The sequence below is a fragment of the Epinephelus fuscoguttatus genome, linkage group LG2, assembly GCF_011397635.1.
Source record: "Epinephelus fuscoguttatus linkage group LG2, E.fuscoguttatus.final_Chr_v1".
NCBI classification, from domain to species: domain Eukaryota; kingdom Metazoa; phylum Chordata; class Actinopteri; order Perciformes; family Serranidae; genus Epinephelus; species Epinephelus fuscoguttatus.
The window spans coordinates 1,173,794-1,195,699 of NC_064753.1; the positions used below are offsets into that span (position 1 = coordinate 1,173,794).

A 21,906-nucleotide genomic window follows, 5' to 3' on the forward strand; every position below is an offset into this window, starting at 1 on the left:
CATTTTGCACTAAATACGCACCATTATTGTATTACTCTCATGTTGAACACATCTAACACACTGTGTAACATCTGTGTGCAGAGTTGACGATGATGAGGAGGAGCAAGTGGGGGGGGTCGCCTCGCCCTGCACCCCAGAGGGAGGCAGAGGGGGAGGAAGGAGTCGGTCTCCAGCAAACAGAGGCTCCAGGTCAGAGACACTCCCTGGTGATGCAGCTGGCTGGAGAACCGAAAAGGAGCCTGACATCTTGCCACATCCCCTACCACGTTTTCTGCCCAAAAGGAGGCCAGGTGTGCAGCCACCTCTATCACAGTATGTGGACAATCCCTCTCCATCTGAGCTGTTCAGGATGTACTTTCACCGGGCTGCCATCAAAACACTGTGTGCCAACACCAATAAAAATGCAGCAAAAATATTGCTCATCGTGGACAGGAACTGTCACAAGACCTATCACAGCTAGTGCTACTGAAAAGTAATGTTTGACTTTGAACTTTGAACTTTGGCTGTTCTATTGTAAATAGTTTATTTTAATGTACATGTTGTATTTTTGCTAATTGTGCACAATGTGCATTTAACTTTCGTTTTTGTCACATTTTATAAAAATGAGTGTATCTCAAAAATTAAGTTATGAAAACACTCAAAATAAATTTTCTGTGGTTTGAAAGGATTTTGTACAGCTTTTTTACATTTACAATTTTGAGGGATACAGCCATAATATTTCTATATTTAGAAAAATATGTGTAAAAACAAAAACAATTTTCATTTTTTTAGTGGTTTATTGCACTTTTTAGCAATTTCTTTCATTAGTATGGACATATGTCCACACATATTAAAATTTGGGATTTAAGGGTTGTAGGGTTGATGTATAGCATATTAAAATACTCCAAAAAATGGCCCTACAGCAGGTAAAATTGTAAAGATATGCTCTGGCGGACTTGTTCTATGGTAGGTCTCTCCTGAAGTAAAAGTCAACTCCAGTTCAAAGTCAGGTAATGATAAGTTTTTGTTTGTTTGTTTGTTTAAAGATATTTTTAGGGCATTTTGCTTTTATTGGACAGGACAGGTAAGCATGAAAGGGGGAGAGAGAGAGGGGGGATGACATGCAGCAAAGGGCCACAGGCTGGATTCGAACCCGGGCTGCTGCGGCGACAGCCTTGTACATGGGCACCTGCTCAACCAGTAAGCCACCAACGCCCCAGGTAAAGATAAGTTTAGAACTAGACTCCAGACCATCAGATTTATAAAGAAGGCATTAAAAACTCAAAAGTAAAAGCAATTAAAGGGAGCATTAAAAACTGCAGGGATCAGGCAACAGCAAGTCACACAGTGTCCTATGGTGATGGCATGATGTATATTTCAATTCAGCATTGCTATGGCTCTACCTCCCGTGGCTCAAGAGGTAGAGCGGGTCGTCCACTAATCGTAAGATTGGCAGTTTGATCCCTGGCTCCTCCAGCCCTCCTCCAGTATCCTTGGGCAAGACACTGAACCCCAAATTGCTCCTGATGGCTGTTCCATCGATGTGTGAGTAAGTGTGAATGGTTAACTGAGTAGTAGAGGGCACCATGTATAGTAGTCTTGGCCACCAGTGTGTGAATGTGTGTGTGAATGAGTGAATGTGACTCACAGTGAAAAGGTGCTTTGAGTGGTTGGAATACTAGAAAGGGGCTATAAAAGTCTAGTCCATTTACCATTGAAGTAGTCTAGTGTTCCTGGCAAACATGTGTTTCCTAAAAAATGTGTGTGTTAAACACAGAGCTGGAATCACAACATAGTTACCCTAGCTTAGCATAAAGATTGGAGGTAGAGGGAAAAAGCTAGCCTGACCAAAGTTTAAAAAAAATAAGTGATAATTCTGTATGGGTTCACCACCACCACCACCAGTCATCTCTTTCACATTGCACAAAACAGGCATTTGATTCATTGTTGGACTCATTGTTTGATTCATTTAGATCAAATATGTATCAGTGCAATCTTATGTCTTATCCATGAGACTGTCCCTGAGTTTTACTAAGATATCATGCCATGATATAAAATCTTGATTTTGATATCAGAATTTTTTTTAAAGAGTATTTCAATCTAAGTTCAGTGATGAAATGCCAGTGCACTGTGGAGTCCCCTTTCTTGCTTCAGTTGCTGTACTCATGGCAGTCACTACGTTTACATGCACAAAATATTCCAGTTTTTGCCCTTAGTACAGAGAAGACAATATTCCTACTGAACTTCTTCCTTGGCTAATGAAAATGATTATTTCTTTGTTTACACTCTCTTTGATGTGCCCTAACATGTTGATTATAATGCCGAAATACAGAGGAGTGGAATGGCTGGAGCAACTTGTCATTTTGTTTCTTTGCCCAATTTTCTTTAAGTTTTCATACCATTGGTGGATTGGGTGTGTGTGAACAAAGCCTTCCTATTTCATTCCTTCAACCACCTTCTTGAAAAGGACAGCCTTCTTGTGATATTTGTACATATCTACAAAGCTGTTGATATCCACATCTTTCAAAATGTTTAATAGTAGGTTTGTTTCCCTTTCAGACCAGAAATGTGGGCTTTTCTTTTGGGCATGCATATCTACACCAGCCGTGCAAACTGTTGGCAAGTGGGTTTGTGTACAATGTGTCCATCAGACAAGATAAAAACCCCAGTTAAGATGCATATTTTGAATTGGCAGTATACATGTCCAAAGTATACTATTAAAACCCAAATTATACCGGCATATCCCACGTGGCTTAATCGGAAACTGCTAAATGCGGAAAAATGGCTAAATGAGAAAATCCAAATGGAATATGTTGTTTACATGACACATATTAAATTCAGAATATTGTCTTATTTAGAATCATGGGCAAATATTTGTGTGCATGTAAACATGCCCAGTGTAGTCAGGAGATGTTGTCATCACACTCACTCACTGTCAAAAGAAGCACTAGAAGAGTAATTGGGTTTCGACCCAATGAATGGATTGCAGTAACCAAGGCTAGTTTACCCACATTCACTTAAATATCTGCTGCGTTTTGCTGAATTGATCAACTGTTTGCGCTAAAAGCACCAGTAGAGCAAATGTTTGAAACTACATGAATGTGAACATGTCAATGTTAATTTTAAAACATCCATGTTCTTTTTGTTTTGCCTTTTTTTTTTAGATCAAACAATTTCTACCTGGCAATGCTGCTTTTCATGCTGTTTCTGTGTATGCTGCCCACCATCTTTGCCATAGTCAGATACAGACCATCACAGCACTGTGGACCATTCAGGTAAAAGCAGAACAGTTCAAAATTTGACAACATAAACATTCTAAATAGGTCCCTTTGTATTTCCTATTAAAATGTTTGCTGATTTCGTAGTTGTCAAGGAACCTACAAAAGAAAGAGTAATTATGTCAATAACAGCATCTGAATTTTGCAACTTCTATAAAAGTGAATAGGGTGGGCATGACAAGTCCCACTATAATCCATCATATCTGTGTTGTTTCACCTGTGACTGAAACATGACATGACATGATGTTGACTGTTGTTTTTATATAAATGTGCACATGGGTTTTCCTTGTTATTGGTCTCCAAAGAAATCATGGCTCGGTCCAGCAGCTGATCAACTCAATTAAAGCCCATATTGGGTCCAAGAATGCAAACGCTACTCACTATTTGCAGATAGTATTGCAGGCTAAATGTATAACATTATCAATAACTAACCAAACTTCATACTGTTAATGATATTTAATAATATTCAGGAGAATGACATTAGATAATGTTTACTATTATTTTAAGGAGGTGGCACTGATCGCCAAATTATTATACAGTTGGACCTTCATCACTTACCGGTACTTGTTACTTTGTTCATGAAGTTAGCAAGTTAGCATTTGCACTTTGATTAGCCAACGTTTAGCTAGTACAGAATTGTATTGCTGTCATGCCAGAAAAAATATAAGAAACTTTTCCTGTAAGGAAAAAAAAAAAGGGAACTTTTCTCGTCAGAACAATATACTATTTATCTTGTGAAATGTTTAATGTTAATACAAAAAGTTGGGACAGGGACAGCAAGTTGGTGAATGCTCAAAAACATCTGTTTGGAACATCCTACAGATAAACAGGTTAATTGGTAACGAATGATAGTATCATTAATAGCTATGAAAGGGGCATCCTTGAAAGGCTTAGTTGTTCAAAAGCAAGGTTTACGTCGTGAAAAACTGTGGGCAAACAGGCCAAAGGTTTGAGAACAACATTTCTCAACACACAGTTTGAAGAATTTTAGGGATTTTACCATCTATAATCCATTACATTATCAAAAGATTCAGAGAACCCGTAGAAATCTCTGCATGTAAGGGGTAAGGCTGAATAACAGCACAAAATTGTGGTCCTTGATCCCTCAGACTGCATTAAAAACCAACATGACTGTATAGAGGATATTACCACATGGGCTCAAAAACACTTTGGTAAACACGGTTCATCTCTGCATCTGTATATGCAAGTTCAGACTTTAGCATGCAAGGTGAAAGCCATCAAAAACACCCAGAGACAGCGTCCACTTCTCTGAACCCAAGCTCATCTGAGATGGATTTACACAAAGTGGAAAAGTGTGCCATAGTCTGACGAACCCACGTTTTACATTGTTTTTTGAACAACATATGCTGCGATCCAGAATCCATCTTTTTCAGGGAAGTCTTTGCTAATTCCAAGACAATGAGACACATTCTGCACATGTTACAAAAGCGTGGTTTAATAGTAAAAGATTGCAGGTACTAGACAGACCAGTCTGCAATCCAGACCTGTCTCTCATTAATAATGTGTGGGACATTATGAATTGCAAAAAAGGAAAACCGAGACCCTTGACTGGTGAGACACTGAAGAATGTGAAAGAATTTCCCTTTGAAAACTTAAACAATGAGTGTCCTCAGTTCCAAATTGCTTACTGCATTAAATATTAAATAAAATAATATTAAATATACAAATACACATTACTTTCTCATTAAAACAATATTTTATCACATCATGTAATAAAATAAATAGTATATTGGTATAGTAAGAGATGTTTCTTTACTTTTCTTTTTTTTCACAAGAAAAATTTCCACTATAACCTGAAAATATCATGTAATAAAAAGCTAAGAACTGACTTTTTTCCTTTTCTTTTTTTTATTATTCTTTCATGGAGCAAGATGCTTCTGCAGTGCTAACTAATATTGTAGGCTAACATTTGATTTAATGAATAACTTTTTGGAGACTAGTAACAAGGAAAACCAATATGCATATTTAGATTTTTAAAAAAGTCAAAGGTGAAACAACACAGCTCCTTTAACTTGTGCACTGTAATTTACTACTTTTTTGTCCCTTCTTACATTTTTGGCTGCTGTTCTACAATTGTCCATGTTTTTTGATGGTTCTAGTAATCCATAGTTTTGGTTGTAGAATGATTCAACTGTCCACACATCCTGACGTCAACAGCCATAGCAGTAGCAGTCATAGCAGCCATAGCCGTGATCAACAGTCAGATCATCATATGGAAAAATAGGATAACACTTATAACTTAGCTTATATCCCTTTGGAAACCGATGCAGTATGGAGGTTGTTCAGTTTATTATCCAAAGCCTGTACAATGGCTAGCACAATGCTAGTTCAGCTGGTGCCCATCCTCTACATCTATTCTTAATGTTTACTGATGCTTACATTTGGAAACCTCAATCTGGCAAGCTAGCAGCTAGCTATCTAGAAGTTGGCAGGAGGAGAATTTACAGATTGGTGAGTTTATTTTCTCATACCAATGAGTGACTCACAGCCACATGCCACAACCATCTAAAGCCATCCACAAAAAGCCCCACCAACACTTGCAAAATAGACATAATAGCATAAATTTAGCACAAATTTAGCGAAGCCTACAGATAGGTGACTGGATGTGTATGTGCCTACATCATAGTTATTGTGGAACTGCCCCATTGCCCCATTAATATAAAAAGAAGTGGCACCAAAGTCTTGCACCAATGCAAAACTGGAATGCTGTCACTGATGTAATAAACCCCTCCCTCTTTTGTAGATTCCTTTGTGGCTGTTAAGGAAACTATAAAAGAACGCAAAGTTCAGCGACAGCATTTGAATTTTGGTTGTTTTATATTTCAACCAAGAAACCCCTGTTTCATGTTGCCATGCCAGATCAGAATCAGTCAACTTGAACTAAGTGGAGTGGGTGGACTCAAAGGTCTGGACACAGGCAAGCAATAACTGGCAGCCCCCTTCACTGTGTGTGTTAATATTGAGTTTAAATGTTGCTTAAAATGTGTGTTTCAGTGGTCAAGAGAAAATATATGACATAATTTCCGAGACCGTGGCCAGTGACTTCCCCCTGTGGTTCAGTAAAGTGATGAGTTATGTCACTAGCCCTGTTGTAGTGCTGCCAGCATTGCTGCTTCTGTTGTAAGACTGCACACTCTCTCTCTCTCTCACACACACACACACACACACACACACTTACATACACTTCTATATCAAGAAGCCATCTTGACTTTTGTCCCTGTTTTTTAGCATGCTGATATACTATCTCCAGGCCATTGCCAGATCCCTCAAATTCACCAACAATCAGCTGAGGATGCAGCTCCAGACTGTGAGTTTCTGATGAATCGTTTTCAGAGCGGATCAGGCAATGATCATTTTCAACATGTATACTCTGTAGCACTGAACTAAAATATGTCTACATCCCTCTCAGCACATAGAGTGCCTAGTAGCCAATAGTGTTGCAGAAATTAGTCCCTAAAACCCAAAATTAGTAATTTTGCCCTTCCGGTCCCCTTTCTTGAAGTTTTATATATCTATGTTTTTAATGGGTCCTTGGTAAAATGCCAAAAAAATAAGTCCGTGGTTGAAACAAGTTTAAGAGGTTTTCATGTACTGTTCTTCAAAATAAAAAAGAAATCAGTAAATCCCCAACTCCTGAATTTTTAAGCTTTTACATGTCTTTAAATGGTGCCTGCTAACAAGTTGCTAAATGAGACTAGCACCATCAAACAAAAGATGTCTCTACAGCCGTGTTTTGGTAGTGACATTGATGTCATGCGACTGTGGTGTAGTTTGTTTATATCAAACATTAGCTTTTTTTTTCTGGTGATTACATTTCCATCCATCCATCCATCCATCCATCCATCCATTTTCAACCGCTTAACCGAAGCCAGGTCGCAGGGGCAGCAGGCCAAGCAAAACATTCCAGATGTCCCTCTCCCCGGCAATGCTTTCCAGCTCCTCCTGGGGGACTCCGAGGCGTACCCAGGCCAGACAAGATATGTAATCCCTCCAGTGTATTCTGGGTCTGCCCCGGGGCCTCCTACTTAGTGGGACATGCCCGGAACACTTCCAACGAGAGGCGCCTAGAAGGCATCCTGATCAGATGCCCCTGTCACCTTAACTGACCCCTTTCAACGCAAAGGAGCAGTTGCTCTACCCCAAGATTCCTCTGGATGTCCGCGCTCTCTACCCAATCTCTAAGGTTGAGTCCAGCCACCCTTTTGACAAAACTCGTTTTGGCCGCTTGTATCTGTGACCTCATTCTTTCATTCATTGCCCATAGCTCACGACCATAGGTGAGGGCTGGGATGTAGACGGACCAGTAAATCGAAAGCTTTTCCTTTTGTCTCAGCTCTCTCTTCACCACGACGGTCTGGGCCACAGCCTACAGTGATGTGGGCAAACTGCCAGTCCATCTCATACTTCTACCCTAACTTGTGAACAAGCCTCCGAGATGCTTGAACTCGTTCGCCTGGGGCAGCAACTGACTCCCAACCCGGAGGGGGCAAATCATCATTTTTCGGCAAAGAACCATGGACTCAGACTTGGAGCTGCCGACTCTCATCCCAACTACTTCACACTCGGCTGCAAACCGCCTCAGTGCATGCTGTAAGTCATGGTGTGATGAAGCCAGCAGAACCACATCATCTGCAAAAAGCAGAGATGCAATTCTGAAGTCACCAAACTGGACCCCTTCCTCCTCTCGGCAGCACCTTGAGATCCTGTCCATGAATATTATGAACAGAATCTGAGACAAGGGACAGCCTTGGCAGAGGCCAACACCCACTGAGAACATGTTTGACTTTGTACTAAGTATGCGGACGTAGCTCTCACTTTGGTTGCACGAGGACTGGATGGCTCATAGCAGTGACCCTGGTACCTGGTATTCCCGCAATACCCCTATAGCCGTCTTGCTCAATCGTGAGCTCCCCAGCATAGACACACAGATCCCCCAATAGGTTTGCAGTGTTTTATTCAGGCTGTCTGCTCCGAACAACAATCATTAAATTAAATAATAAATCGCATTTGCTTACAGCTGCCTGGCTCCTGCGGTACATGCTCTTCAGAAGGCTACGTTTTAAAATGAACAAACACACAGGCAGAGGTTTCCTTCCTGTGGAAACAGATGTCTCTCCAGGACCAGCACACTACTGCATAAAAAGGGGAGAAAGAGCAGTCAGATTAATCAGCAGCAGCTGTCAATCAATCAATCAATCAATCAATCAATCAGTCAATCAATTTAATTTATAAAGCCCAATATCACAAATAACAATTTGCCTCACAGGGCTTTACAGCATACCACATCCCTCTGTCCTTTGGACCCTCACAGCGGATAAGGAAAAACTCCCCCCAAAAAAACCTTTAATGGGGAAAAAAAATGGTAGAAACCTCAGGAAGAGCAACTGAGGAGGGATCCCTCTTCCGGGACGGACAGACGAGCAATAGATGTTGTACAGAACAGATCAACATGATAAATTAACAGTAAATCCGTATGACAAAAAAAACCTTTAACGGGGAAAGAAATGGTCGTTGTCCCAATCAGCTCACCTACCACTAGTCTCCTGAGCCATCCCCCCCCCACACCTCTGTTTTTCTCCTGCAGCCGACTGCTAACCACGTCCCCCTCCACATACCCCCACCGCTGGACTTAGGCCGGGGAGCCGTAAAGGCGTTGTGTGTGGAGATTTGCTCTAAGGTCCAGGATGTATTGAACCCCACGTGGTTTTCTGCCAAACAGCAGCTCAAAGGGAGAAAATTCCGTGGAGGCCTGGAGTACCTCCCACACTGCAAACAACAGAGGATCTAACCGCCTATCCCAATTGCAGGCATCTTCATAAACAAAATTACGGACCATGGACTTCAAGGTTTTGTTCAGACGCTCGACAAGGCCGTCAGTCTGAGGGTGGTACTCACTAGTCCGAATTGACTTGATACCTAATATCCCGTACAGTTCCCTTAGTGTGTGTGACATAAATGAGGTGCCCTGGTCAGTTAGGATCTTCATTGGGATCCCAACTCGGGAGATGACCTGAAACAGCGCCTGTGCAACACTCTTTGCAGAGATAGTCTGCAGGGGCACTGCTTCTGCATATTGCGTTGGATAATCCACCAGAACACAAAGCAATATCCACGTGCACTCCGGTGAAATGGCCCGATGAGGTCCATCCCAATACACTCAAATGGAACCTCAATGAGTGGTAATTGGTGCAATTCAGGGCAACGGTGCACATCTCCCCGAATGCCGGGCCAATAGAATTGGGCCATTATCTGGTCTAGTGTTTTGTCAAACCCCATGTGCCCAGCCATCGGGAAAACCATTTCCTGGCGGCTTTTCAGCACCAACAACTGGGAAATTTCTTCTCCTGTCTGAGTGTCATGAATCTCTCTGTATAATCTGTGCCTAACCAATGAGAAGTGTGGATAGGTTTGCACTGCATCAGGGTGTGCCAAATGACCATCAATTTTTATCACTTGGTCCCTGGGGCGCTGAAAAGGGGGGAAAAAGGAGAAGGATTCTAGGGGCCCATGATTAAGAGGGGCCCAGAGAGGCCCCTAATAAAATTATAATACTAACAAAAAATAATATGGCACTAAGTTATTAACTAACTTAAAATCACAAATACATTTTATTTACAATGTACTGGTAACATTAATTGGAAACATTAATGCCCCCCCTCTCTATTTACATAAAATGGTTCAGTCCGACTGGAACAGCTGCAGTGTGCCGGTGATTTGTCACAGACAGCGTGTAAGGAGGTGGAGATGACAATATGCCTAAAAAATGAGGTAGCCAAAAACGGAAAGAAAGGAAGCCAAGAGAGGAGAAAGAAGCAAAGGGTCGACAGTATGTCACCCAGTATTTCAAAAACCAAGGTGGGTTTGTTAGTGGTTCATGTGGTGGAAAGTTATGGAATATTAACTTTGTCCTTGGTCTATAAGCTAGCTCACTTTTCTCCCCATGTTAGCTCATATTTCTGAAGAAAACTCTGGATTTTTACATTTCACTGTTGTTTTAGTTAAATAATCAATACAGTCAAACGTTTAGCAAGCTGCTCATATTCAATCAGTTGACCTCCCCTCTGTCAAAATGATGCCTCGTTCTGAAAAGATACATCAAGTGCAGCAGCAGCAGCTGTCTGTCAGCCTCCAACTCCACCTGCCCCTGAACCAGTACCCCCATATGAGGAAGGAGGTGAACAGCCATGTGTTGAATTAATAATAATGATAAATTTTATTACAGACTCAAATGACAGATAACAACAAAAAACAATACATACAAAAGATATAAAAGATGAATCTATTATTATGGAAAAGATTAATTAGAATAAATGAAATAAAAATCGTTCTGAACAATTTTAATGGTTTCAAAAGCATATATATATATATATATATATATATATATATATATATATATATATATAACTTTTTTGTTTTGTTAAAATTCAGCTATCTCTGAAATAGAAGAATTGCAGTAGGAACAGAGAAGAAATTTTGTCATGTGTGCAGCAGACTGGGTGACTGCTCTCAATCCAATCAGAGAAATGTTTACATATTCTGGAGATCAGAGGATTAAATAGATTAACGACCATATAGCCTAATATATGTATTTTTTCCACCCCAAATCCAGTGCCACCACCTGTGAGTTTTGGAGATAAATTAGACCTACAAGAGGGAGACAATGAGCAGTGGGGGATTGTTAGTGAAAATCGCATTTTCTTTTGTTATTTTTGGTTAAATCACTGAAGCACCTTTAAGTAAAACTAAATGGTGGGAGGGCACCTGAAAAGGTGACTATGATGCTATTACAATAGTTAGGCTACATTATAGGAAATACTATATAATTTATGTATGTCACGTACATACTCTACAGAGCCAGGTCCAGGATCCTCTTCAAGTTTGTCAGGGAGGTGGAGGAAGAGATTGTTCTTTTTTCACAAATATGGGAATGATAGTCAAAAATACCATCAAAATGCATAGTTTTATTGTAAAATAGCATCAAAAATTTTTGCCGGCCTCCCGGCCAGCTGTATAAAGACCCCAATAAAAATTCTTTTCATGGGGCCCAAAATCCCTGGCAGCGCCCCTGGTCCAAAGCAAAACGCAGAGTATCATCACGAGAGTGTTCGAATGGAAAATCTTCCATGGAGTGTAGAACAGGGACCTGCAGAGCCTCCTGCAAAGGCACCGCCGGTTCCCCCTCCCTACCTCACATCACCACTGAGCACCACACACATATCCCATGTCCCTATCGATCGTGAACGCACCCCCACACATTGCCCCACTAACCTATTGAACCCAGGCCAATCAGTGCCCAGCATCAAGGGGTGTGTCAGGCAGGAGCTAACCGCAGCCTTAACACTATGCTTTTTGCCCTAATGTCAAATTTCCACTACAGGGTATCTGTGGATATCCCCACGTACACACCTAATGTCCACCCATGATGCCTCCACCAAAGTCCCTGGACGAACCAGGTACTGATGGATTATAGATTGCATACAGCCCGAATCCACCATCGCCTGGTGTACACCCCCTTGAATCCTCACTGGAACACTGCATGTCCCTCCTGGACCAGGGGAGGGTGTTGGTAGGCCTGCAACCCACATCACTTGGCTGACCTCCATGAGCGGGCACTCACTGCAGAAGTGACCAGGCTGCCCACACCGCCAACACACCTGCCATGATGCCTGAGGAACCCTCTGTGAGTTGAGAGTACCGGCTGTAGTGGCTGGAACCTGAGGAGGGGAGAAAACAAAGGGAGAATAAGTGCCAGGAGGAGGAGGGGAGGGTGACACCGCACCCACTCTGAGGTCCCCATCGGAAACCCCTCCCTGAACTGCTCCAGCATGACCTGCTCCAGCATCTGCCTCTGCAAGCGACCCCCCTGGCTGCAGCCACCTGGTCGCCACATCCTCAGCTGCTGAGCGTAAACCAAGGGGCAGCCTGCAGGTCCCAGCTTAGCGGACCTGAAGCGACGCTGGTGATCCTCACACGTGTAGCCCATCCAGTCAAGGATTGTTTTCTTCACATCCTGGAACCTTCCTTGCAAGCAGGCAGGCAGGCCGAGCACCACAGTCTGTGCCTTCCCTGACAGCAAGGGGAGCAAGCGTACAGCCCATGGCTGGCCAGCCACACGCCACTGCCGTCGCCTCAAACAAGTCCAGGAAGTCCTGGAGGTCGTCCGCCATCGCCATCTTGTGCAGAGTGACACCAGAGAGTGAGGGAGAAGGAGGGGAAGGCGACGCAGCTGACCGGGAAAGCAGCCCCTCCAGCAGTTGTGTCTGCCTCTCTGTCTGGGCATGGAGTGCCTCCAATTGCCGTACATTCATTGCTGCTTGTTCCTGGTGCATTGCAGCAATTTCCCCCAGCATTTGTGCCAGAGCTGTCACCGGCTGAAGCTGCTGTGGATCTGTCATCGTATGTGCTGGGACATGTTGGGTGGCAGTGTATTCCTCTTGCTATGTTTGTGAGCTCCCCAGCATAGACATGCAGATCCCCCTATAGGTTTTACAGTCTTTATTCAGGCTGTCTGCTCCGAACAACAATCATTAAATTAAATAATAAATAACATGTGCCTGCAGCTGCCCAGCTCCTGTGGCACATGCTCTTCAGAAGGTTACGTTTTAAACTGAACCAACACACAGACAGAGGTTTCCTTCCTGTGGAAACAGACGTCTCTCCAGGACCAGCACACTACTGCATAAAAAGGGGAGAAAGAACAGTCAGATTAATCAGCAGCAGTCCCAATCAACGTACCTGCCACTACTCTCCTGAGCCATCCCCCCACATCTCTCTCTCCTGCAGCCGACTTCTAACCATACCCCCCCTTCACAACCCCCCACAAGACTCCCCTTAGAATGCGGTCGTAAGCCTTCTCTAAGTCCACAAAGCATAAGTAGACTGGATTTGCAAACTCCCACAACCCCTCCAGCAGCCCTGCAAGGGTAAAGAGCTGGTCCACTGTCCCACAACCAGGACAGAATATGCATTGCTCTTTCTGAATCCAAGACTCAACAATCAGTTGGAGCCCCTTTTCCAGCACCCTAGAATAAACTTTCCCAGGGAGGCTGAGCAGTGATTGCATTTATGCTTTAAAAATCCTTAAATTGACTGTGAAGATTTGAAATTGTGAGATTATCTGAAAAAAAAAAAAAAGAATAGGTATCATATACAGCTTCTGCAATAATGCAAAATCCAGTGGAAAAATCCCATTGACTTTTTTGTTGAGGGAACCAGGGTGACACTAACTTCTAGTAAACTACAAAAAAAATGATGAATAAAGATGAATACAGTATGGAAAGTTTGACTAGTTAAATATATTTATTCACTGGAGCTTTGCAAATTATTTTGAGCATAAAAAGGTCTTTGTGGATACAATACACTAGGGCAGAACAATACCGTACTTTGAATGCCAAAACAGAAGGGTTTCCCACACATTCATTTATTTGTGGTGGCCCGCCTTGATTATAACAACTGCCGTCACAAATAATAATATTTGGAGCTGTACAATTCATCAGGGGTGTTGTTGGAATATACTATATATACCATTTGGTTATTTACAATATGGGACAGAGAGCGCACTTGGGCAGAGATGTAGCAGCACTGACAGTGAAATTTAACCATTCATTCAGCTGGGTCAAAAAGTTTGCATTCAGTTGCAGCTGCTGCTCCTTTCATCCATCGATCTGATCAGCTGTGAACAGATCAAGAGGTCAACTTTCCACCCTGTGAGTCACAAACTACTGCTGAGGAAATAATAAAGAACTCAGGGAGTACTCTGCCTGTGTTGTGTTCAGAGACTCGCAAAAACCTTTGAATTTAGAGAGGGAACACATACAATCGTATTCTATAGGAAAGACTTAACAGATATTAATATTTTAGAATCACAGCTTATTTTGTTGTTGTTCTTTGTTTGTTTGTTTCATTTTTAATTATTTTTTACAACAAATATTTTTGTGATAGATACCTTGAGTTTGGTCCTGAACTTATGCCAAATTTGGACTGAGCAGATATTAAAAAATCTAGTGCCCTCCTTTGATAGACACACTATCTAATGGCTACAAAATTGACAAAATTGTTTTTGTTTTTATTGACAGAGCATTAATTTACAACAATTTTGTTAACAAAATAATCATTTATGTATTCTTTTTTTTTCCAGCAAAAATGGAGATTATAATTTACATGGAATTTTTTTTTAATCTATTTAGGAGCGGACCGAGGACAAGAAGAAAGTCTTCCACATGGCTGCAGGTATCCATGCTGTTTTTTTCAGCTCTCCTGTGTGTGTTCCATTATTTCTTGTAGTTTCGTGACCCATCACCCTGTAACATTTAACCCAACCTTAGCAAGACTTCAGGCTCCAGAGGCTGCAGCAGACAAAAAACCAGATCAGCAAGAGAGTGACATCACAAGCCAGGATGCCTCGGCTCACACTCCATCTCCCCAGCGGAACAGCAGCGTCACAAACTTCAATTCTCCTGTTCCTCGTGGAAACAGCATCCGCACCATCACCCAATCAGCATGTAGAGCGGACCTGAACAGAGGAAGTGCGGCTGGATCCGTCAGAAGTCCAGCAGTGACCATACTGCCCAAACACAGGCTGGAGCACATACCTAACAGGTCTGACACACATTGATATATTGGTTCAGCTAATCAGGTTGACTTAAGACAAAAGGTGACCTCTTACGTGACGGATATACATTTTTTTGAATGGGAAATAATTGTAGAATTGATCAGTCGTGGAAAATAAAGCCAATGAGGATGTCCTAAACTACACTTTTAGACTAGAGCCCTGTTTACTGAAAATGACTGATCTTAGACGGTAAGTTTCCAATGCAACAAAAAAAGCAGGTGCACATGCGTACTGTATAAGATTCTTAATATTGGTTATCTGTGATGCTGGAGATGATGCTGAATAGTATTGAAAATTACACAAAGACATTTTATATGGAATTGCTCGGCATTAAAAGAAAATTCAAAGCTGGGGTAGACAGTTCAATTTTGGCGTCATTGTGCAAAAATGTGATAATAAACTTTGAGCATATTATATTAACATACATATATATATATATATATATTAATATTATATATGTGTGTGTATATATATATATATATATATATATATATATATATACAGTACAGGCCAAAAGTTTGGACACACCTTCTCATTCAATGCGTTTTCTTTATTTTCATGACTATTTACATTGTAGATTCTCACTGAAGGCATCAAAACTATGAATGAACACATGTGGAGTTATGTACTTAACAAAAAAAGGTGAAATAACTGAAAACATGTTTTATATTCTAGTTTCTTCAAAATAGCCACCCTTTGCTCTGATTACTGCTTTGCACACTCTTGGCATTCTCTCGATGAGCTTCAAGAGGTAGTCACCTGAAATGGTTTCCACTTCACAGGTGTGCCTTATCAGGGTTAATTAGTGGAATTTCTTGCTTTATCAATGGGGTTGGGACCATCAGTTGTGTTGTGCAGAAGTCAGGTTAATACACAGCCGACAGCCCTATTGGACAACTGTTAAAATTCATATTATGGCCAGAACCAATCAGCTAACTAACGAAAAATGAGTGGCCATCATTACTTTAAGAAATGAAGGTCAGTCAGTCGAGCAAAAACTTTAAATGTGTCCCCAAGTGGAGTCACTTAAAAACCATCAAGCGCTACAACGAAACTGGCACACATGAGGACCGACCCAGGAAAGGAAGACCAAGAGTCACCTCTGCTTCTGAGGATAAGTTCATCCGAGTCACCAGCCTCAGAAATCGCAAGTTAACAGCAGCTCGATCAGAGACCAGATGAATGCCACACAGAATTCTAGCAGCAGACCCATCTCTAGAACAACTGTTAAGAGGAGACTGCGCGAATCAGGCCTTCATGGTCAAATAGCTGCTAGGAAACCACTGCTAAGGAGAGGCAACAAGCAGAAGAGATTTGTTTGGGCCAAGAAACACAAGGAATGGATATTAGACCAATGGAAATCTGTGCTTTGGTCTGACGAGTCCAAATTTGAGATCTTTGGTTCCAACCGCCGTGTCTTTGTGAGACGCAGAAAAGGTGAACGGATGGATTCCACATGCCTGGTTCCCACTGTGAAGCATGGAGGAGGAGGTGTGATGGTGTGGGGGTGTTTTGCTGGTGACACTGTTGGGGATTTATTCAAAATTGAAGGCACACTGAACCAGCATGGCTACCACAGCATCCTGCAGCGACATGCCATCCCATCCGGTTTGTGTTTAGTTGGACGATCATTTATTTTTCAACAGGACAATGACCCCAAACACACCTCCAGGCTGTGTAAGGGCTATTTGACCAAGAAGGAGAGTGATGGAGTGCTGCGGCAGATGACCTGGCCTCCACAGTCACCGGACCTGAACCCAATCGAGATGGTTTGGGGTGAGCTGGACCGCAGAGTGAAGGCAAAGGGGCCAACAAGTGCTAAACACCTCTGGGAACTCCTTCAAAACTGTTGGAAAACCATTTCAGGTGACTACCTCTTGAAGCTCATTGAGAGAATGCCAAGAGTGTGCAAAGCAGTAATCAGAGCAAAGGGTGGCTATTTTGAAGAAACTAGAATATAAAACATGTTTTCAGTTATTTCACCTTTTTTTTGTTAAGTACATAACTCCACATGTGTTCATTCATAGTTTTGATGCCTTCAGTGAGAATCTACAATGTAAATAGTCATGAAAATAAAGAAAACGCATTGAATGAGAAGGTGTGTCCAAACTTTTGGCCTGTACTGTACATATATATATATATATATATATATATATATATATATGATATGATATTTGAAAAGATAAAGAAACATTTTTCTGGCAATTGAACCATGATGCTAGCAGCTAGCCCCATGGGTGTGGTATGTATATATACAAATATATATGTGGTATCTGTATCATCCTCAAGCTCGGGTCCTCTGGCCTGGGAGTTTGACGGTTCTGTGCAGTATCTTAGCTGTGCCTAGGACTGCACACTTCTGGGCTAAGGCTTCAGATGTTGTTCCTGGAATCTGCCGAAGCCAATCTCCCAGTTTGGGGGCCAGTGCTCCGAGTGCTCCTACTGACACATAACCGACCACACTTGTCTATTCCGAATGACATCCTTATGTTCTTGCTGTAGATCCTGGTGGTGTGTATCAGTGAGTCGATTTCTCGCTCATTCTTGGCACACAGCTTGATGTCATCCATGTAGAGCAGATGGCTGATTGTTACCCCACTTCAGAGGTGGTATCTTTAGCCAGTCTTCTTGATGATGTGACAGAGGGGATTCAGGCCTATACAGAACAACTGTGATGACAGTGCATCCCCTTAGTATATGTCGCAATTGACTTGGGCAATTGGCTTTGAGTTGGCCTTTAGGGTCATCCTCCACATTCCCCTGGAGTTCTTTATGAAGTCCGTTAGAGTCCTGTTGATCTTGTATAGTTACAGACATTCCAGTATCCAGATGTGTGGCATTGAGTCGTAGGCTTTCTTGTCAATCCAAGCAGTACGCAGGTTGGTCTCCCTGCTCTTGCAGTCTCGGGTGATTGCTCTGTCGACGAGTAGCTGGTGCTTGTATCCTCTGATGTTACAGCCAATTCCTTTCTGTGCCTTGCTCATGTATTGGACCACATGCCTAGTTATCTTAGCCGCTATGATGCCTGACAGGAGCTTCCATGTTGTGCAGAGACAGGTTATCAGTCCATAGTTGGATGGGATGGTTCCCTTCTGGGGGTCTTTCATGATCAGGACTGTCCTGCCCTGTGTCAACCATTCTGGGTGGGCCATGTGTTCTGCTCGGCATTCATGGAGTGCAGTTAGCTTCTTTAGCCAGTATGTATGGATCATATCAGGGCCCGGTGTTGTCCAGCTCTTCATCTTTGACACTCTTTCCTGGATGTCTGCCATTGAGATGGTTACTGGTTCTTGTTCAGGAAGGTTGCTGTGGCCAGCTTTAAAGTCCACTAGCCACTGGGCATCAGTGTTGTGTGATGCTTCTCTTTCCCGTATGCCCTTTCAGTATGTTTCCATCTCTGGTCTTGGTGGGTCTGACCTGCTGTTATTTCCCTGCCGCTGAGAGAACACCTTGGTGGAGAACATTCTGTTTATTATCCTGGCTTCTACTTCTTTGGTGTATCTCTTCAGCCGGATGGCCAGTCTTTGGTCAGCAGTTTTTGATTGTGGGATTTGATGTATCCATAGGTCCCACATTGTCTACATATATCCCTCTTTTTGGGATTGCTTGTATAGTAGCATTCCACCACTTCAGTGTTCTCCGCCCTTGTTCATGTATGTCTTGTTCCAGTAGCCCATGTCTCATCAGATTGCCCTGGTTTCCTAGCAACTGATGGAGACCTTGTTGACCCAGTGATGTCCGAGCTAGTATGACTCTACCAGGATTGTATTTGCTCATGCCTGAGGTAGGCAGGTATAGCATGTGTATGTGTATTTCCATATATAAATATGTATGTATATATATTGTCATGAACCGGGCCGCACGGCCATGACAAAGAGGGAGACGCATACACAAGGAAAGCCAATTAAAGGATTTTATTTACTAAAGAATAAAAAAAAAGAAAAAGAACCTAACTAAACATGGCGTTTGCAATCAGTAAAGTCAGTGGTGTAGGTGAGGGCATGAGTGACAAAACCAAACCCAAAACCAAATGCTGCCTCAGGAAGGAGAAGAGAAAGAGCAGTGAGCAGCCAGAGCTTTTAAAGGCTCACTGAGCTCAGGTGCTGCCACTTCCCTGATTACCCACCCCCCCCCCCATAAGACGGGGGTCGCACAGGATCTCCGTTCCAACAACAAAATAATGTTTACATATTAGAAAGCTAATGAAAAAAGTACACCATAACCTAACTGTCACAACTTACCCCCCACAGCCTGCAAATCCACAGGTCCACAACTTATCACGCTCAGAGTCAAGGGGCTCTGGAGCGTTTCCATCAAACTCTCAAGTCTCTTTTGCAGGCATATTGTGTTGAGCTGGTTGGGAACTGGGAGGAGGGGCTACCCTGGTTGCTTTTGGCTGCACGGGAGGTAGTGCAAGAAAGTACAGGGTTTAGCCCAAATGATTTAGCGTTTGGCCACAGTGTTTGTCTCTGTTTAAGGATGGGTGGAAGGGGTCAGACCTACCCACCAACCTTATTGATTATGTAAATGGCTTTAAGCACCAGCTGTATTCTGCAGGGGAGTTGGCAAAACAAATGTTCGCCGCTTCACAAGTTAAAATGAAAAAGAAGTATGATCATTGGGCTGAGGTTCGTGAGTTTAGTACTGGTGATCCTGTTTTGGTTTGTCTGCTGGTTAGCTCTCCCTTCCTTTCAGCTGACATCCACTGAGCATCATTAGTTTTGGTTTGCACCTTGATCACCTCTGCAGCATGCCTGACACTCAACAACTTTTTATGTCCCGGCTTCAGGACACTTGGATCACTATGGATGAGCACGTTGGAGATATTTTGTGGTTTCAATTTTGTGTTCTTGGACGTTAGTCTGGGGCACCGTCAGCCATTAGATGTGCTAGCCGCTCCCCCCACCAATCTCCGCAAGGGATGTGAGGACTCTAAAACTTCACCAGGGCCTCTGTCGGCATATGGATGAGTAGATAACGGCTGAATTTTCATTTTTGGGTGCACTATCCCTTTAATTCTTTGTGGCATAGATTCAACAAGGTGGTGGAAACAGTCCTCAGAGATTTTGGGCATATTGACATGATAGTGTCACAGAGTTGCTCCTGATTTGTTGGCTGCACATCCATGATACAAATCTTTGTTCCAGAACATCGCAAAGGTGCTCTATTGAATTGAGATCTAGTGACTATGGAGGCCATTGGAGTACAGTGAACTCATTGTCATGTGCAAGAAACCAGTTTGAGATGATTTGAGCTTTGTGATATGACTATCCTGTTGGAAGTAGCCACCAAAAGTAAACTGTGGTTATAAAGGGATGCACCAACATTCAGGTAGGCTGTGGTGTTAAAACAATGCTCAATTGGTACCAAGGGGCCGAAAGTGTGCCAAAAAATATCCCCCACACCACTACACCACCACCAGCCTAAACCATAGATACAAGGCAGGATGGATTTATGCTTTCATGTTGTTTATGCCAAAGTCTGACCCTACCATGTGAATGTTGCAGTAGGGACTGAGACTCATCAGACCAGACAACATTTGTCCAATCTTCTATTGTCCATTTTTGGTAAGCCTGTGTGACTTGTAGCCTCAGTTTCCTATTTTTGGCTGACAGGAGTGGCACCCGGTGTGGTCTTCTGCTGTGTATCTGCTTCAACACCAGTCACTCCAGCCACTGGTGTACTGTGATAACAGGTCAAACACAAGGTCTCCCTATATACAGATGACCTGCTTGTTTATGTTTCGGACCAGGTGAGATCATTACCACATATCCTTAAGACCTTGGACATTTTTGGAACATTTTCTGGGTATAAACTAAACATCAATTAAAGTGTATACTTTTCCATCAACCATTTAGCTGAGAACAAGTTGTAGTATACCTTTACATTCAATTTCTCCCCTACAGAATTTAAATATTTGGGTTTCAATATTGCCCATACAGTCAGTGAACTGCATTAAAAAAAAAAAAAAAAACTTTAGCGTTAACATCCAAAGTAAAAGACAACCTTAAAGGGTGGAGTAGCTTACCTCTTACTTTAGCAGAAAGGATATAATGCATCAAAATTAACATTTTCCCAAGGTACCTTTACCTCTTCCAATGCCTTCCTCTGTTCCTTCCTAAATCCTTCCTCCACAAGATTGACCTCCGTGACGAAACAAATCCCTGCTACAATTACCTAAATCAGAAGGTGGAATGGGATTACCAAATCTACAGAGATATTACTGGGCAGCCAATATGCAAAAGGTTGCATTTTGGGCCTTCAATCTGGACACTCATTGATGTCAGCTTGAGTCACATTTCTGCCACTCCAACTCCCTAAAGGCTCTGGTGTGTCGTGGCACACTATTTAAACCGAAACAGAACAGTTCCAATCTAGTAGTCATATCCACACTATGAATTTGGCAGCAAATTAAGAACCACCTCAACTGGGACACACTCCCCCTGGCTACTCCAATTTGTAAAAATGAAGAACAAAAATGAACAAACAAGGTCTGAGCACATTAGGTGACTTCTACCACAAAGGCAAATTTGCCAGTTTTGCCTTTCTGTCCCCTAAGTTTAAGGTTTTCTCCAACAGTCATTCCCAAAAACCTCGCCTGACACTGGAATTGATCACCTTACACCACTGACGAGTGTGACAAAGCATCATATCTCCTCTATTTACAATCTTATAACCCCAGACACACCATCAGCCCTCACTAAAATAAAGACAGAATGGGAAACAGAGTTAGGGGTGTCCCTTACAGAAATGATGTGGGAAAAGGCACTGAAAGTAATAAACCATTGTTCATCCTGTGCAAAGCTCCAGCTTATTCAGTTCAAGGTGCTCTTATCACCCTGTAATCTAACACACATGTTCTGGTCATGCCCAAAACTGGCTGAATATTGGAATAGCTACTTCAAGGTCATAACAGAGATATTAGAGATGACAATCAAGCCATGCCCAGTGATCGCTATTTTTGGTATTTCTGAAGAAAAATAACCATGTTCCGGTGAAACAAGCCAATATAATTTC

The 21,906-nt window shown here is 42.4% G+C and overlaps 1 protein-coding gene across 2 annotated transcripts in view; it reads left to right on the forward strand.

The window, feature by feature from the left end:
• The window catches only part of LOC125905023 (transmembrane channel-like protein 3), a 223,276-nt gene that overhangs the window by 164,020 nt on the left and 37,350 nt on the right, over window positions 1–21,906 (forward strand). For both annotated transcript variants that reach the window (XM_049602785.1, XM_049602791.1), the window contains exons 17-21: window positions 3,144–3,254; window positions 6,273–6,398; window positions 6,507–6,585; window positions 14,465–14,507; window positions 14,603–14,876. In XM_049602785.1, coding sequence (XP_049458742.1) covers window positions 3,144–3,254; window positions 6,273–6,398; window positions 6,507–6,585; window positions 14,465–14,507; window positions 14,603–14,876 — 633 coding nt within the window. The remainder of the gene's footprint in view (window positions 1–3,143; window positions 3,255–6,272; window positions 6,399–6,506; window positions 6,586–14,464; window positions 14,508–14,602; window positions 14,877–21,906) is intronic.